Source organism: Chrysemys picta, chromosome 19, assembly GCF_011386835.1.
Source record: "Chrysemys picta bellii isolate R12L10 chromosome 19, ASM1138683v2, whole genome shotgun sequence".
Taxonomy (NCBI): Eukaryota; Metazoa; Chordata; order Testudines; family Emydidae; genus Chrysemys; species Chrysemys picta.
The window spans coordinates 7,389,521-7,408,341 of NC_088809.1; the positions used below are offsets into that span (position 1 = coordinate 7,389,521).

Sequence of the window (18,821 nt, forward strand, 5' to 3'; positions counted from 1 at the left end):
TCTTCCCCCAAAGTGCACTTCAAGTACCTTACCAAATAATAATTTTTTAAAAAATGAAAATATGGCATTACCTAACAATTTTGACAATGGGTCGCTTCCTCTTATTCTCTATAAATGGGTCTTACTGTACCATCCCAGCTTGGGAAGGATGCTTAATGAGTTGCTGAGGTGGGAGGAGGGCAGCGAGACGGTGATTGGCTAGCCACGGCCGTGACGTGGGAGATCGGTGCATAAGGCTTCGGCTTCTAAGCGGCCGGGAACATGCAGTCCAGCGAGAAGCTGCCTGGAGCTGGGAACGGAGACGCGCGGAGAGCCAGACTCACACGCCAGACGGGAGAGAGAGGCTCATCTTTTGAAAGACCTTTTTAAACAGAGTATCCGGCCCTGCAGACCCTCCTCTTCTTCCTCTTCCTCCGGTTGGAACATTTTGGCTCGCGGCGCGCAGAAGACTTCAACAACAAAAAACCAAATACAACCCAAAACAAAACAAAACAAACAACAACACAACTAACCCACCACCGCCACCACCACAAAAAGCATGCAATGCAATGTTGTCTCTGCACGGACAAGGCTAGGAGTTTTGACTAGTGGACTAGACAAATAAACAGGGGTAGGTAAAACTGTCTTGCTGAAATATACAAGGGGGCGTTTGAACGTGTGTCAAGAAGACTGTAGCAACATCAAGCGAGAGGAGATACGTCTGGCTGATTTATAGTATGAAAATATATCTATCTATATAACAACAAGCATCTCCCCCCTCCCTCCCTCTCCAGGGCGGCATCCATGACAGATTAGGGCAATGAGCCTAGGTTAGGGTCCAAAGCTCCTTTTGAGTCTGATAATTATTTTATTTTTTTTTCTCCTTCCTTTTGATTTCTCGTTGGGAAAAGCAGATGCACTTTGACTCCTGACTGCTCTACCTCAGACCTGAGAAAACTCATCACATTTGTTTTTTTAATTATTATTATTTTTTATGCGCGTTGACCTGTGTTATTGTTGGTTTTTTATTATTATTATTATTTATTTTATTGGCCGGGATTCTGCTGTTGTATTGAAAAGCTGGGCCGTGGGTGTTTTTTTGTTTTTGTTGCTTTTCTTTTGGTATTTGTGTACCCCTGCTAGGACATTTGAAAGAAGATCTCCTCCTCCTCCCCCCCTTTGTTTCCCCCCTTTTCTCCTCCAAGGCTTTTTAAACACACACAAAAACCGACGCTGGTGTAATCTCTTCTTTTTAAATTTTTTTTTTTTTTGCTTGACATCTGGGAGCCAAAACCCCCCACTCTCAAAATAACCAAAGACAATGGTGCACTGCGCCGGCTGCAAACGGCCAATCTTGGACCGGTTTTTGTTGAATGTACTGGACAGGGCTTGGCATGTGAAGTGTGTTCAGTGCTGTGAATGTAAATGCAATTTGACAGAGAAATGCTTTTCCAGAGAAGGCAAGCTTTACTGCAAAAACGACTTCTTTCGGTAAGTACCGGACTCCCCGCCGGAAGCCGTGGCTCACAATTCTCCTTTTTAACCTATTTTTTTAGTAGGAGCGATGGTTTTTTTTATTTTTATTTTTGTATTTCCCCATCCTGGGCCTCTCCCCAGCACACACACACGCACACAAATCTCCTTCAGCTCCCTTGCTCAAGGTGATGTCGTGGGGAGGGTGCGAAAGGAGGGAGGGCCTTTTGGTTTGTTGCAATGTTCCCCGCGCCGCGGAGAGGGCGGGCATGAGTTTGCCTTGGCAAAGGGGAAATGTGTGAGGAAGAGGAGGGGAGAAAGGAGGCCGGGGTCACCTCTTCGGCTGGCCATCGCCCCTGGGAGCGGAGAGGTTCTCGCGGATCGTTGGCGTGGGTCCGCCCAGGGCCGGGCCCGTGGGCGCAGAGCGGGGAAGAAACTTCAGTTCCAAAGTTCGCTTTGAACTAGTGACTTCTTGGGTGCGCCTTAAAAGGCCTGATGCCTGAGAGACCCGGGCACACCCCCCCCCCCCCATATGGATCTACCCCCGATCCTCCTCTCCTCCGCCAGAAAATACAAGTCAGAGAAACGAAGGCAAAATCCAGCCGAGGTTTCTTTCGGTGCCCATTTCAAAGGCGCGGGCTGATTTGAGCGTGGCAGGGACTAGAACTGGCTTCTTCCTCTGGGAAAAAAACACCCCATCTCTAGCGTTTAATGACAGTCCAGTGGGCGCAGAGACTTGTCTAAATCAGCCACTAAAGGACAGTTCTCTGCCGCAAGACGGCTGCTCACCTCCCTCGGCTACACTTCCGAGAGAATTCGAGTTTAGACCTAATTCCCCCCCGCAGTTCCATAACATTTTACAACTTCCCAGAGATGATGTTGTTGTTTATTTGGGGGAAAGGGAGGTAATTCGTATGATTTAGTCTACCTGCAAACATGAGGATCACCAGACTATATTGTATTGTCATCCTAAACCCAACAGGAACGATTATCCATTGAAACAGCCTCCCCCATCTTTTAAAACTTTTAAAAGAAATCTAAGAATTGGGTAGCCTCCATATATTTAACAATATTTCCCCGGGACTTACGCGGGGCATTAAAATTATCGTTAGCTAGAGGTTTACAGCGTTATCCTTAAAATAAGATCATGTAAGTGATCTCTCCCTGGTCCTACGTTGCCAGTCCGGAGAAAACCTGGCCTAGCGGAGTTTTGTCATTGAGTTCTTGGGAGAACTGGACGTTGAAAGGCCCGGATAAAATGCAGTTTTCGCTGCTGCCAGGCAAACCAGTCTTTTAAAAAAGTCCCTAAAATATGGACCTCTGAGAGGAGACAGGGATCTTTCCCACGTTTGCCTCTGCCAACTGACGTGCATTATAATGACCAATAGCTAATATCACAAGTGCAAATATTTGTATATTTGAGAGACTTTAAAAAAAATCGCACTCTCTTCGGCTTCATTTGATAATGAGAGGAAAAGGCAGCGCTCTGCTTAGGGAGTATGATCCCCTCCTTATCAGTGAGGATGTTGCTTAAATTATATTACGGGAGGAATGCAGTATCCGCCTTGATTCAGATTTTTTCTTTAACAGCCACGCTATCTACAGTAGAAATATCCACCCCCCTCCAAAAAAAGTTTGTCTGGAGATCCTTGTGCCCGTTTGCAGCCCCTGTGTATTCAGAAGTGATAATTCAATAGGAAATAACACATTTGCTATCTAAGGCTCTCGGGCAAAGCTAGAACTGGGGGAAGTCTGTGTGGAGGCTGCCGCGTTAAATCTGTCTGCGGTTTTTAGTAAATATGTGATAAATGGATTTGAATAATAAACGTGTTTCTCCAAGAGGAAGCTGCCTGTATACAAACAAATCCCTCTCTTACCCCACCCCCGACCCAGCAGCTGTAACAATCCACATCTCATCCTGTATCCCTGTCAGAAAAACACTTCCCAACCTCCTCAGTTCCCGACCCTCCCCGCTCCAGCATCCAGGGCTCTGGGATGAGAGCACCCCTCAACCCCGAGGTGATTCCAGTGAATCAAACTGCCATGCTGAAGAGAAGCAATACCAGGGTTTCAACTTCCCGGGTCTGGCCTGGGCCAGTCCACACTGACTTGTCGGCGAGAGAGAGCCCGGACCGCGGAAATTGACTCTCTCCGCAAAATTTTATTCTCTTGTAAAAATCTCCTAATTCTTGAAATTGTCCTTGGGGTCTTTTTCCCCCTAGTAAATTGTCCCCTCTATGAAAATGGAAAGGCCGGATCTGTCTCCCTTTGCGGAGAGAGTGTGCCTGACTCACACGCACAAACCTCTCGTGTAAATTTCCTTTCTTGTCTTGCTTATGTGTTATTAAATTCAATTGGATCTATTGATTTCAATATACAGAAACACAAAGGCTCTGATTTGTACTCGTTTGCATTCTCCTTTTTCCTCTGCCATTTCCGCATTGCCAAGGGAGATTCAGCTAAGGGGCTTTCCTTTTTTTTTTTTTTTTTTTTTTTTAATGGTTTAAAGTCCTCAAACCGAGTAAAGTGTAAATATTTGTCAGATCCGTGCTGCAAAACGTAGGTCCCAACCACCGGCTGCAAATATTTCTCGGGGATCTGTGTTCTATTCAGTTAAACGCCAGAGGAAGATTTATAGACCCCTGCTTTTAAAATAATTTAAATGGTCCTACGTGTATAAATGCTCATAGACAGGCCTGTAGGGCAAATGGCAACATTTATTATAAGTACGTGGAAATAGGTTATTTTAAAACAAGCATTATATTTTCATCCGTACCAGGAGTTAAGGTGTTATTGCAAAAGACTAATATTATATAACCAGGCTAAAATATATGAACCGGTTGTCTTTCTCCTCCCTCCCCCCAAGTTTTTAAGTGGTGACCGATCAAATGCAAGCACCTGGGCTTCCTATGTGCCAAGCAATCCTACAGTCTTTATAAACCTAGCCCCTCCATCCAGGGCGCGCACACACAATGCAAGGCCCTTGACAAATTGATAACATATAAGAAATTCTGCTTAATGTTTATTAGAGCGTCGTTAATCAATGTGTCAAGGTTTAAAGGGGAAACTCTCGACAACCCAGCTCCAATGTTTTAATTAATCTTCCAGCAATATATCCTCTTCCCAGATCACTTCTTTTTTAACACATAATTCAGTATAGAGATACTATATATATAATGGAGGACATTTTCTGCATGGATCAATACTGCACTTTTCTAGGAAAAAAATGCTTTTTTAAAATGTTCGTTGAAGGCGATTTGGGGGGGCTGGGTTTATTCATTTATACAAGTTTAGCAGCTTTAACGAAATGTGGCCCTATTTCCTGCTTCCTCTCCCCCACAACAAAAAGAAAACAATTAATTTTGAAATATTGCTAGTACAGGGTCCTTCGGGTCACCCAGATGACGCGCTGATCCTGGTGTTTGTTCTTCCACCCTTTCTCTCTCTTCCTTGCCAGGTGTTTTGGGACCAAGTGTGCTGGCTGTGCCCAGGGGATCTCCCCCAGCGACTTGGTCAGGAGGGCGAGAAGCAAAGTGTTCCACTTGAACTGTTTTACTTGTATGATGTGTAACAAACAGCTCTCCACCGGCGAGGAGCTCTATATTATCGACGAGAACAAGTTTGTCTGCAAAGAAGATTACCTAAATAACAGCAATACTGCCAAAGAGAACAGCCTGCACTCAGGTGAGGAGACCTCTGCCATTGTCACTCTCCAGCCAGGCTACCAGCTGCCTGGCCAAAGGCTAAAATACACTTGGGTCTGCACAGAGAGATGTCTGGCACTGGGGGCCTCATCCAAAGCCCACTGAGAGCTCTCCTTGATTTCAGTGGCCATTGGATCTCTCTCTCTCTCTCTCTCTCGGTGTGTGTGTTTGTGTGTGTGTGTGTGTGTGTGTGTGTGCATAGACACACATACACACCATAGTATTTTAAGCAACCTGAAGATTCCAGGGGACCTCTCTCTTATCCCTCTTTGTGTAAGGAAAGTTCTACAAAATTGCTTCTTTCTTTCTTTTCTTTCTTTCTTTCCCTTGTTATTTATTTATATATGTATATTGGCAAGTAAAGATTTCTGGGGCCCCCCTCAGCAAGCTCAACTTTCCCCTCTTATCATAGAAGCTAAATTGGGAGCAGGAAACCTTCCTGATTCGCAGATGCGTTGATAACTCAGTCTCTTGGGTGCTGCTCTGCAATGCAACATACACATTGCAAGGAGAAGAAGATCAGTAGTAATTTACTGTTTTTAATTGTGAACTTACGTTTCATTTTTGAACGGTACATTTTTGCCATCAGAAATGACTGTCGGGTGCATTATAAATACAAATATTTGTTCAGACTATACATAGTCGGTTTTGTTTCAGTTTGTAATAACATGGAGCCTTCTGTGGGGGGGATCTTGGCTGAGAGACGTCTGTCCCTTTACATTCTGACTTTATAACCAGTGTCCCAAGCTCGTGACGTGCGCCCTATCACGTCTGATTAAATAGAAAAGGAGAAGGGGATTGATGCCACTGGGCAATATTTTCAGAGCATGAATTTTGACTCCAGGAACGATTCTTGAGCAGTCTGCGAGGAACAGTGCAAACTATTTCAGGCAATGTTATTACCCAGCAACTGCTGCAATCTGATACCCGGTATATTGTACCGGTTGGAATTTTGCAACTGTTGCATTTGGAGTCCACATAAGTAGAATCCTGGCAGAGGAATAGATGTGAGACCTTGCAAAATATGAGTGCTGCTTTGCAGAAACCAATACTCAATATCAATTCGATAAACATTTGCAGCTGTGAAAGGCAGATTTAAACGTGGAAATGTATTTTATTTGTATTTAATCCCACCTGCATCTAATGCTCTGAAATACAAGTAATGCTTTTTTGACACCGAGGTATATTTAAAAAAAAAGCTTTAGATGAGTTGGTTCTAGTGGTCTCTTCTGGCCTTCAAAATCAATGAATGTAGCATTTAAATTCATGCTCATTGTTGTGGGGAGTGGGTTATGATAGTCAAGTTTCCAGTAAAGATCCGAGAAACACATGCACTTCCCCGAGCTGTAGGGACGGGGGAGGGGGCGCAAGATGGGGGGGAAGTTCTGAAGGTTTTCAAGGTGCATGTGAAACTGTCTCACCTTCACACGCCCGTGTTACAGCGCCTTGGGTCGGGGGAATGCAATGCTCAGCACAGCCGATGTGAGTGTGATCCCCTCCCCACCCCTTTCCTTTTGCCCAGCCACAACCGGCAGTGACCCCAGTCTGTCTCCGGATTCCCAAGATCCTTCCCAAGACGACGCGAAAGACTCGGAGAGTGCAAACGTGTCAGACAAGGAAGCTGGCAGCAACGAAAATGATGATCAGAACCTGGGGGCCAAGAGGCGGGGTCCCCGCACCACTATCAAAGCCAAACAACTCGAAACTCTGAAAGCAGCCTTCGCAGCTACCCCCAAACCCACCAGGCACATCAGGGAACAGCTGGCCCAAGAAACCGGGCTCAACATGCGAGTCATACAGGTACCAAAAGCCAGTCCCAGCCTCGGTTTACCTGGGGGGCAGGGGGCAGTTTGTGCGTACAGCTCGCTTGCTAGCAGTGTGTTTGGGAGGAGGGGCTTCCAGTCGGTTAATCGTGGGCCCCATACACAGCCCACTGAAAGGTTCCTGTTGACTTTGAGTCAGGCCCCATGTGGGGTCTCCAAACAAACCTCCCAAAATACAAGTCGGCTGGTTTAAAAGTTAAGCTTCCAAATGATGCACTTTCCAGTTCAGTACCAGCCCAGTGAAAGGGGAGAGAGGGGACTGACTTGCCAAGCGAGTTAAAGAGACGGGCCTTATAATAATGCCTCCCCTGAGTAGCAAAAAGCCTCCAGAGGGGCAAGATACCCAGCCCCCTGCCCACGCTGTGCAGTCCTTACTCTGGCCGTTCAAATCAACGGGGTGAGAATCTCGCCCCTGGCGACTCTGTGCACAGAATCGCACGAGACCCATTTCTACCTCCCATAATAAAGGGAAGCAAAGGCTTGTGTGTTTAGGATACTGGTCAGTTTCCAAAACAAAAGAAGAAGGGAAAAAAGGGGAAATCAGAGTTCTAGTTGGGCATTTCTGTATATATAGAATTGAAATATAAGTTTTTGACCTTAATGAATATAAACAGCTGCTTTATGTGCTCAGAGCCTGGTGTTTATTGAACTTCCTCCTGTGGGGCTGGGTCGAGAGATCCTTGAGAGGGTTAAAACCTTTCATGCATTTTGCATCCACCTTTCATGTGGCTCCTGACAGATATAGGAAACAGCTAAAGCTTTGACGTTGTTCCAAAAAGGAGCCGCGGCATAGGTACAGGGAAGTCGCACAAAAAGCATGAAACGGGGAAGCCCCCAGAGGAAGTCTTTCTGCAGGAAAACGGAGAAAAGAGGGAAAGGAAAACGTACAATCAGGCTGGGAGAAATGGCCAGGAAGAAATGGAGGAAAGGGAGTTGTACAGGATACATTGTCATGTTGAGAGAGTGCCTCCTGCAGAGCAAATCATCCGTCCCGAACTAAGGGGTACCCGCTGGTTTGAAAGATGAACAGGTCGAGGAATACTGAGTCAGCGTTATCCTTTCCAAGATGTTTTTTTTACAAAACAAACTTCCCATGTCCAGAGTGACATTATAGGCGGACTCTCAAACGGATTGAAATGTGGACTGGCTGGAAATAGTCCCACCCGTCCTGTTCCTGCAGTGACCTGTGCACCTTCCAGGGGTGCAATCCGGCAGCCTTCGCCCGGGCAAGACTCCCGCAATCCTCCAGGGAAGTTTTGCCCGAGTGAAGATTGCAGAGATTTGGCTCCTAACACCGGGCACAGACTTTATTTAACCAAAAAAAAGAGGCGACCCGCTTCTTGCGGAAAGTGCTAAAGAAGCCGCGAACGGTATCGAAATTAATAACCATAAATGTGAGGGGTTAATGGATAAATAAGAATGACAATGCGCTGGAATTATTAAAAGGTTTATAAACCCGCAGCGCTGGGGGTAATGGGGGGTTAAAGGACCATTAAGGCGAGGTTAGATTGGAAAGTCTCAGTGTGAGGATAATTAGGAGTAATCTTGTCAGGGTAATAAGAATTAACTCAATCATTCTTGACCTGCAGCTGGAGTGCTATAAGCAAAGAACCCAGGGCCTGATTTGAAATGTTCAATTCAACACGGACTGTACATTTGAGGACAGTTTAGATATATATCTATACACACGAATATATGTGTCTACACACAGCGAGCTGTGCGTGCATATGTTACTTAGCTTGGTTGTAGATGTATGTATGATATCGATCTGAATAAAGGGTGTATCTGTGTACATTATGTGTATGTGATACACACACACATACATACACAGATGTATATATACACATAATTGTGAATTCATATAGAGTGTATATTGTGTGTATATGAATTCACACAATTATATAAATATTTGTGTGAATCCATATACATACAATATACACTCTACATATGCATACGCACAATAATTTATATATATATATATATTCAATGATGTATGTATGTGTAAATATAATGTGTATATATGTGTCTGTGTGTATACAGATGAATGTTTGTGTTTTATTGTTCATGGGAAATATATCTGCCATGTTCAAATTAGAACAACAGACACTTAGTTTAAACCTGGTCTTCAGTGAGTTTTGCCTGAATAAAAACTACAGGGTTGAGCCCTGTTATATCTGGTTAAAAAAAAATATCGGTATCAGCTTTTTTCCCCTTAAAAGAAACATCCCATCCGCCTTTGTTTTCCTGGAGCGGGGTTTTGCGCTCTTTAGCCCCGCCACCCCAGTATGTGAGACCACTGAAGTTAATTAGTGACCCAGGGAGTTAAGGCGCTGAGGACTTTGTTTTGTTTTTATTTAAAAGAAAACCACAACTATTTCTTTACAATGTCTCGAAGACATTCTCAGAATCCGTCTCCAAGGACAAAAGATTTTTTTTTTTTTAATCTTTCCGAAGCACTCGGAGAAATTGTTCTTTGGGATTCCGAGAAAAAAATTTTTTTAGCCTTTCCAGTAATGTTTCTAGGCGGTCCTCTATTTATTTTGAGACTGAAATCCATCCCCATCTGACACTGCCCCGCGCCACGGGTGCTGGGCTGAAGCCCCAGTTCTCCTTGTTGCCTGGGCTGGAACTCCCCCTCTCGCACGGGCTGTTACGAATCGGGTGTCAGTTCATTGTATTGGGGGGGTTGAAAATTCAAGTCCGAAAAGATGAGGCTTTCCCAGGGGTGGGGGCCCGAAAGCCCCTAAAAATCCGTTGCTGTCTGTAGCCTGCCTCCAGTGATATACAGGCTGTCACCAGCGTCCAGATGGGTTCACGCATTTGGTAATTCATCAGCCTCCTCTCCTGCCCCGGGGGCTCTGCGGAGGGTCCCTCACCCTCCACCTGCTTGGGGGAAAGAGGTGCTGCGTCCTAATTCGGTTGCATCCCGGGATCGACACAGGCTTGACACCGGAGCGGAATGCGGGGAGAAAGAGAAAACAAAAACAAGAACTAACCCTAGGAAAGTGGGGGCTGAGCCGCCCAGAGGGAGTCAAAATCCTGCCTCCCTTTTCATAGACTAAAGAGACAGTTCATGGCTGGGGGCAGTTTGAACCTGAGATAAAAATTTTCCCCTTGGTGAAGGACTGAGTGCGCTGGGTCCAGGGGTCTGTTCTGCAGGGGAGGGTGTTAAACTCTGTGGGGGGGGGGGCGGGATAAAAGATCTATATGTGCCTCTGCCTTGGTGTGTCTGGGTTTTCTGCAGGGCTGTCTATGTCTAAGGGCAGCCTGCGGGTAGACGTGTTGTGAGAGGGGCAAGTCTGGGGGCGCGGGACATCGGTGGTGCGCACACACGACCCTGGCTCTGTGTGGACGCAGCTGGCCCGGGGTGGCTGGAGAGGGAGTGGCCAGCGGGGTTGCAGGGCAGGCGGCAGGCTCCCCTCCCTGCTCCCGGCTGGCGAGTTTGCATGGGGCGAGGGGGGATCAGCCTGTCCCAGGCGGCAGCTGCGGCTCTTTGTCAATCCCGTCTCCTTGCTGCTCCCAGGTGTGGTTCCAGAACCGGCGCTCCAAGGAGCGGCGCATGAAGCAGCTAAGCGCGCTGGGGGCTCGCCGGCACGCCTTCTTCCGCAGCCCCCGCCGGATGAGGCCGCTGGTGGACCGGCTGGAGCCCGGGGAGCTCATCCCCAACGGGCCCTTCTCTTTCTATGGAGGTGGGTAAGAGCGCCGGGTAGAGACGCCTCCCGCGGGGCTAGAAAGGCGCCGCAGGTGAAGAGAAGCAAAGGTCAGGCCAGGTTTCCCACCCTCCCCCCAACAGCTGGCACGGCTGGAAGGGGAAGAAATTTCTCCTAAGGGGGGGGGGATCCTCCACCCCCCACCCCCCAAACAAACCCAGCACAATCACAGCTACTCCCACTGGAACAGCTGCAGGCAGGAGACACTTCACACAAACCCCTGCGCAGCGTAGAAGCAAACGCTTTCTCCCTGTTTTACTTAGGGAGGAGGATTTCAGTGCGTGGGATCTCTCCTAAGGAGCGCCCATAGCTCCCTAACCCGCTGTAGGGACACACAACCTGCGGGGGCGAATTTAAAAACCAGGAAGGAAAGCGGCTGAACAGGTCACCAATCAGCTAAGAATGGCCGCTGCTCTCATTTGTTGTTTTTAGTAGTAGGTGGTGGTGGGGATTTTCTCTCTACCTGGGCTTTGACTATTATTCTTATGGGAGGTTTCTCTCCTTCAGGCCTGTTTCATCTCCAGAAATCTTGCATAAATCATTGAGCACTCTCTGTGACTATTTATGGACAGCCTGCTTTCCAAAGCCAAGTTGAAATCTAATGGCAGAGTTTGGGAAGGAGGTGGAGGGCTTGTTTGATTGTGTTGAATGTTCGGAGGGGAAGCATAGAAGTTCTAACATTTCCCGGTGGTAGAGGACATATTTCCCAGATCTTCAAATACAAAAGAGGGGGCTGGTTGTGAAATCAGGACTGATTGTCAACCTCTGGCTGCCACTAATGAATCACTCCAATTAAAGATTTGAAGAGGGGAAGGGGAAGGCTATATACCTCTCTGTTCCTGGGCTCTTCCTGAGAGACAATGTGTAGAAACTTTAGCTGCAGAAAGCCGTCCATTCCACTCCCGCTGGAGTTAGTGCACAAAAGGGCCGTGGGGGAAATAAACAAACACTTTACCAGCCTGGGGGCCGGAGGAATGAAGGGAACAGGAGGACCCAAAAAATGAAGAATGCAATCAAATGTAGTGAGCGAGAGTCTGTGTAGTCCCATCCTGCAGTCAGTTCGGCTCTGTGCAGAAATAAACTCTTTGATCCGTGGCATTTTCCTGAAGTGAGAATAAGGACCGGGCATAAAACAACAGAATCTGTCAGTATTGTTTTCAGAAACCTTTTAAAAGAACGGTCCTCTGGTTAATTTCACTGTCATTCACTGCTCATCCTTGTCCCTTTCCCTTTTTGTCTTTATTTAAATTGACGAAGTTTCCCCTGCATTCTTTGGCCAGAGTAATTTGAGGTGGTGTGAAAGCTCCATCGTGAACAGAGCTGGAGGACAATTCAGTAGATCAAATGACGGACAATTAGGAAAGGTGCTATATGTGTTCTTTGGGCCATGATCAACGGGGATGGGTCCCTCCTGCTAAAATAATTTTAACCAAGGCTTTCCAATGGACCAAGATGCAGAATATCATATCAGCTAAGCAGTATTGGCTTTTAAATTGAGTGCATTTATTTTTCTTTGTTTTATCGAAATGGTGATTTTTTTGAGAGAGAGACCCAAGGTTGGAATGCCTTTCCAGACTTGCCAACATTTGAAAATGAAGCAGATCACTGCTTGGGCAAAGTAAATAGGACCTGTGCACCTTAAGAAACCAAAATTCCTTTACTTACGGTGAGCTCTTTGGAGCAGGTGAGGTCCTCTGTGTGTTTAAGATTGTACAGCAGCTAGCCCAACCAGCCCCCCACTGGGGAATGAAATACTCTAACAGGCCAACCTCTCCCTGAAGCTAAGCGCCTGAATCCACATTCAGGGCCAGATTTTTCAAAGTGTTTAGCACCTCTCTAGGCACCTGAATGAAGTGGCCAGATTGGCAAAAGTGCTCAGCACCCAGCTCCCATTGTGCTCAACTGGGAAGTAAGTGCTCACTGGGGCCAAGGTACTGTATTTAGGTGTCTACCTGCGTGCTGAGCTCTTCTGAACATCTGCCCATTGGGCTTTGCTTAGGTGCCTATCGAGGGCCTGATCCAGAGCCCAAGGAGCTCAATGGAAAGACCCATTGATTTTTAGTTGGCTTTGGACCAGGTTAAGGCACCTAGTTTGCCCTATCTAGTTCTTTTATTGTTTTACACTTGGTTCCTTTGCATTATTCTTCCTCTCTCTCTCTCTCTCTTTGTCTGGTAGATTATCAGAGCGAGTATTATGGCCCTGGAAGCAATTATGATTTCTTCCCACAAGGACCCCCTTCATCTCAAGCTCAGACGCCAGTCGATCTCCCGTTTGTGCCCTCTTCTGGGCCATCAGGAACTCCTCTGGGTGGAATGGATCACCCATTACCCGGACACCACCCTTCCAGTGAGGCTCAGCGCTTCACTGACATAATGTCCCACCCACCTGGAGACTCACCCAGCCCTGAGCCCAACCTGCCAGGTTCTTTGCACTCCATGTCTGCAGAAGTTTTTGGTCCAAGTCCTCCGTTTTCTTCAATATCCGTCAACGGTGGTGCTAATTATGGCAATCACTTGTCACATCCACCAGAAATGAATGAAGCAGCTGTGTGGTAGCTTTAAAACAAACTGGGTCTAAGTAAGTGATGATCTTCTAGTCTGCTTATGTTATGGTGTACAGAAATGAATAAATATAACATCTCTCTTGCCCTAAGACAATTTTACCGTGGGAATGAACTGAATCCAAATCACTCCAAGGCAAGCTTTGCTATAGATCGGGACAATCTTCATAATATGGTTGTAACAAACAAAAAAGGGACACTTTTTGGTACCATTGAAAAGACACTGGTGAAGCTGTACAGTAAAGTGCTGCTGTGCTGTAGGATGGCGTAGGTTGAATACCCTGTTGGATGTCACCCTAAGAGCCACAATCCTTAGGAACTTTTCATTTAAAAAACAAAACGAACAAAAGAAAGGTCAAAGAAAGGGAGGGGGAGTGTGAAGAGCGCTAGTTAAGGATGGTTCTGGCATTATGAATTGGTTTGTTAATTTTGTCTCTCAGAAAGTTCAACAACAACAACAAACTCTTTTTAGCTTCTGAAATGTGAGCCTGCTGACTATCAGGTGGGACTTTTTGTTTTTTAATTATTTTGCCAAAATAACAAATACTAAATGTAAGCCCTCAGCATCAACTCTTCTACCTTCACAAAGCTACACACACAAAAAATCCTCATAATAACAAAGGTCGCCAACCAGACCTCTAACTAAAAATGACTTGAAACAAACAAATAAAAAAGTATTCTACCTTCACAAAAAAAAAAAAACCTAAACAAAAGACTCTACTGACCTAAAAACAGTCAACTGTTTACGTAGAATGTTAAATTCAGGAGTTCAATGTTTTACTAATAAATCCTGTTTGAGAACCTCTTGTTCAAAAGCAAAATATTTTGAGCAACCAACCAAAATATATCACTTTCTTTTCTGTAGATGTTCTATGACAGATTGCAGGGCTTGTGGTTCACTGTGCTAGTTGTAAAAGGTGTTGTTTACAGAAGGCAAAGAAAAAAAAAACCATGAAGACCAGACAGTTGCCAAATAACGTAATTATATAGCACAAATACTGTAAGGTGCTTTGCACCAGCAACCTGAGCAAGTGTTTTTTGTTTTTTTTTAAGTGTTACAAGGTTAAACAAACAAACATCTTTGCTAATTTTTAGTCCTGTTGAACATTCATGGAATTGTTAATATGACTTATATAGACCCACACAGGTTTTATTTTTGTGTCTTTAAAAGAAAAGTCCAAAATATTTAAATTTTATGGTCAAATATGCAGTCAACAGCTGCTACTTTTTTCTTTATATATTAAATTTCTCATATGTCTTTTATTGTTCTAATAAACCTAAGCTTGTGTGACCTCCAGTGCATATTAGACCATTCACTGTATGAAAGAAAACATGTTGGATAAAATTTGTGAGTTTTTAATAAAATTAGAAAATCTGATGTTTAGATAACTTGTGTTTCATTTGATGATTTAAATAATTTTAAATGGGTCCTCTTGAATATAATAGCCCTGAAAAGATACATCCACTATACTCGTATTCTATATCTATTTTGCTTTGGTAGAAGTCTAAATCCTGTTGCCAATGAAGATAGATGTTATCTGTAGTTTCATCCTCTCTTTGCATCTGCAGACTTAATTGATACAGTGCAAAAATATGTTCATCTATCAATTAAATTACAGAATTGGAAACGTATCAAATTGTTTAACATATTAGTTCATTCTAGGTCTATGGTAAGACACAAAACGTGTCCAAGATGTTCATTTTTTATGCATATACAAAATTGTATTGTGAATATGTCAAAAACCTGTAAATATATGGTTTAGGATTGATCCATTTTTAGCTCAGTTTATTTTCCATAGGAAATCCTGCTTTCTAATTTGGTGGTCTGAAAGACAACATAAACTGAATGTACAGCAAGAAATGACAATAATTTTAATCCCCTTTTCAGAGCTGATATAAAGTTCATTGTTTTATAGCTTTTGGTACGTTAGAAGTTGCACTAAATACATATTGTCCTGAGACCCACTACCCCCCAAAATTTTGAAAAGTTACAGATATAATATTTCAGTTGTGAATTATGACATCGTCTCTGTCTTCAGTCCTTACTGAGGCAAAAATACCATTGATGCCTGAATAAGGAGTACAAGGTTGGGTTTAGGTTTGATAAGTCCCATAGATAAAACCCTTTCCAAGTGCTCACTTAATAGTGGAATTATATATTTTCTCCATCCCTGAGTTGGCTGTTTCCCTTTTGTTTTAAGTAGGCCCAGAAATTTTGCTCTTACCTACAGCTTCGTAGTCTTGATTATTTACCTCTTTGTGGTGAGGGAAAAATCAGAATGCTTTAAAATTGTATGGTATGTAATTTTTATTGGTGGTTTCACATTTTGTTGACTAACACCTAGGCTTATAGACCCAGCAGAGGGAGCATTTAGTTTAAGCAATACTTCAATTTAAACACTGAATGTCATCTATAATAAGAGATAAATATAAATGATCTGCAAGTCATCTGTTAGTGTTTTTTTTTTTTTTTAATCATGCTTTATTAAATGCAGGGGAGACTTTTTTTAAAACTCATGGGCTCTGTGTGTAACTCATTTCTTTATCGCTTTATTTTTTGGATATCCGGTGCTTCTGATTTTTTTGCTCCATTTTGCATTTAAATAATGAAATCACAGGAGATCTATTCATTACATATTTTGATTTAACTGGATTGATGCTCTTTATATATACTACCATTTGCTATTAGGGGGCTGGTCTACCTGGCTGTTTTATTGTTGAGTCAGTTATTTTATATGAAGAAATTGTGCCAAGTGTTTCCCCCTCTTTCTTTCTTTCTTTCTTTCTTTCTTTCTTTCTTTCTTTTCTTTTTCTTTAAGTGAGTTACTTGTCCAGTGTATTAAGTATTTGTTTATGTAGCGCACATAGGTAGAAATGTGATGTAACTCAGATTTAGGTCATACAAGGCCAGAGGAAAGCCTGTGTTTACTGGACCCAATCCTGCAGTCCTTATTTCAGGCAAAGATGTGACTCGAATCAGCAGAAGTTTTGCCTGACTATGGGCACTATCCACAAGGCTGTGAGAACTCTGGCTGTGATCCATCAAAGCACTTAAGCACATGCTTAATTTTAAGCACTTGAGCAGTCCCGGGCATAAAGTTAAGCACACACCTAAGTGCTTTGTTCTATCGGAGCCAGAGTGCTCAGCTCTAGAGTTCTGGACTCTGATTAACAAGGTAGATACTTGGGAAGGGCCCAATCCTGCACTGTTTGCACAGTCAAAACTCCTGTTGAAATTGCCGGGATATTGGACCCTATACAAGACCTTGCTTATATGCACAGTTCTATTGAGGGGTAGTACTCCTGAGTAACAGTTTTCAGGGTAAGGCCCTCTGAGTACATGTGTTTGTATGAGTATTTTATATATGCGTGTGTGTATGTGTTGTATGTATTTATATAAAACCACACATTATATGTGCGTGAAGACACACACAATGGACTTTCAAGGCTGTTTTAAAAACAATATCCTCTTTTGATCTCTTGCTTAACCATTATTGGTTCCGGTGGCCTTCCAGGAGAGCCTTTGTGTTGCCACTACTTTGCAGTAGAAAGTGCAGAGTGATGATGCAGGACTGTGTCCAGGCCTAGATCTGTGCACCAAACTTGCACTGACATACTGGAGTTTGAGACACAGATCGAGAGCAGTATGTAGCCTTTATTTTATGGCAATGTAAGGATTGCGCAGCATTTGAATGCATAAGACTAAGGACTTTTGCAAATTCTTCACAGCAATATATTATTTACTAGAAAAAAGTGTGAAAACAACGAACGCACTATTTATAGTAAACCAATTTTAATTTAACAAGATGTTTCTATTGACTAATCAAAATAATCCTAAAACTACTGTGAGCCTCCAGCACTCAAACAATTGTTTTTGTCACAAATTGTGGACCATATTCTCCTTCATATCATTGCTGGAAACTCCCATTGATGTCAGTTGCAGCTTTCTTTCTTCATTAGTAATTTCCATTATCTATTTACTCAGGCCTATGCTTGAGGGAGTGATGCGGGATTTGTAAAGATCTGTATCCTAAGGTGAAAATGTACCTAAATTATGATTTGTAGATAATTTATGTATATTATTTTAATATATGTATGTGTGCCCAGATCCTGAGTGATGGGCGCAGGATACAAATCTATAAATAAATACAATTTAAGAATATTATTGGTGATTTACATACTTTTACCATTCAATTAAGGGTCTAAAGCAGCAATCTTTACTCAAGCAAAAATCCCATTGGCTCTTCTGGGATTTTTCCCTGAGCAGAAATTATTTAATTAGGCCTCAGTTGCTTTCATAATGGTATTTATAAGAAATTGGTGTTTCCCTTTCAGTTATCAGACTTGTAAACAGCCTCGTATAAGACTTCACATATATTTAGGCTTAGCCAAGGCATGCCCATTTCTTCACCTAGACAATGGTGTTCAACTGAGAGAGGACAAAGTTATCAAAGGGTTACATCACTGGTGAAATTAAATGTACTAGGGACAAGAGGAATCCGTTTGGAAAAGTTTTCTATTTACTTGTACACCATCACAGTCACTGTATTTGGATAGCCAGAAATACTTATTACAACAATACTCTCAAAGCTCCAACTAAAATGAAAGGAGCCATTTAAAAAAGGCTTTCAGTCCATAAGGATTACCATCCCTTGTTAGCTGTCTCCTTTGAGTGGTGTTTTGTGGACAGATAGATGGCATTTTTCTTCAAACCCAGTTGAAGAAAAAATATCCGTGGCCATGGTATCACCCATTTTTCAAATAAGGTCAAATACAAATTTTAATTGTAAACTGTGGGCGAGGTCCACAAAGTTAGGGTCCTTAAGGCCCAGTGGATCTTTCACCGATAAAAATGGGAGCTTTGTACAAAGATTGAGGGTAGACAGTGGCCCTTATATAGGAACTGAACTTTGTTAGTAAAGTCATGGTTGCATTTGGCATCACTGAATAGGGAAGCGGGGGGGAGAAGGCAGGACATTTTTAGGACTACCAATTTTTCTGTATTTTGCCACTTGTGCATGTAATTACCTGATTTGGTTCACACAGTTGTCTTAACTGCACAAAATAGCTGCACAGTTGTGCACCTAAAACAGAATCTGTGTCTTAGAATGTTGTCATCAGGTTCTATAAGTAAGACCACATTGGGATGAATGGAGTGACTCGCTTCTTTTGAAGCTGTTGTTTCAGGCTGTCTGCAGATTCAGGAAGATAGTTCTGCACTAGTTACTCTCTGTTCAATGTTTGGAAGGTTTTCTTTACAACACTGAGAACTAGTGACTTCCTTTTTTCTTGTGGTGTGTGGGGTGTTTTTTTTTTTTTTTTTTTTTTTTTTTTAATGAAAGCTTGCACTCTGCAGAATGTGAATGGGGGAGAGGGGAGGGAAGGACCTGACAAATATGTCAGGCAGGCTGGATTCATATATTTCTCACCTAATAATAAAGGGTTGAGAATTGCCATTGACTGATACACAAAGCTGCCATGACATCACTGGGTCTTCTACGTGTGGCACTATGACCCTAATCCAGCAAAGCACTTAAGCATGTGCTTTATTTTAAACAGATGAATAGCCTG

General features: G+C 43.5%; 1 protein-coding gene across 2 annotated transcripts; it reads left to right on the plus strand.

Annotated features, from left to right (window-relative positions):
- Positions 1 to 251: 251 nt before the first annotated feature.
- LHX1 (LIM homeobox 1) lies at positions 252 to 15,763 on the plus strand. Of its 2 annotated transcripts, none has more exons than XM_024099707.3 (5): positions 252 to 1,470; positions 4,910 to 5,136; positions 6,721 to 6,956; positions 10,503 to 10,668; positions 12,866 to 15,763. In XM_024099707.3, the coding sequence occupies exons 1-5, from the start codon at positions 1,301 to 1,303 to the stop codon at positions 13,243 to 13,245; spliced, it is 1,179 nt and encodes a 392-aa protein (XP_023955475.1). In that variant the 5' UTR covers positions 252 to 1,300; the 3' UTR covers positions 13,246 to 15,763. The 2 variants fall into 2 exon arrangements, with proteins under 2 accessions (XP_023955475.1, XP_005298878.1); XM_005298821.5 differs by having other exon boundaries at positions 254 to 1,470; positions 6,679 to 6,956.
- Positions 15,764 to 18,821: the final 3,058 nt, after the last annotated feature.

Excerpts from the sequence above, each read along its gene's own strand:
- LHX1 (XM_005298821.5), top strand. The coding sequence starts at position 1,301 with ATGGTGCACTGCGCCGGCTGCAAACGGCCAATCTTGGACCGGTTTTTG. Across the intron at positions 6,957-10,502 it reads TCAACATGCGAGTCATACAG|GTGTGGTTCCAGAACCGGCG; the intron begins GTACCAAAAGCC and ends TGCTGCTCCCAG. Across the intron at positions 10,669-12,865 it reads GCCCTTCTCTTTCTATGGAG|ATTATCAGAGCGAGTATTAT; the intron begins GTGGGTAAGAGC and ends TTTGTCTGGTAG.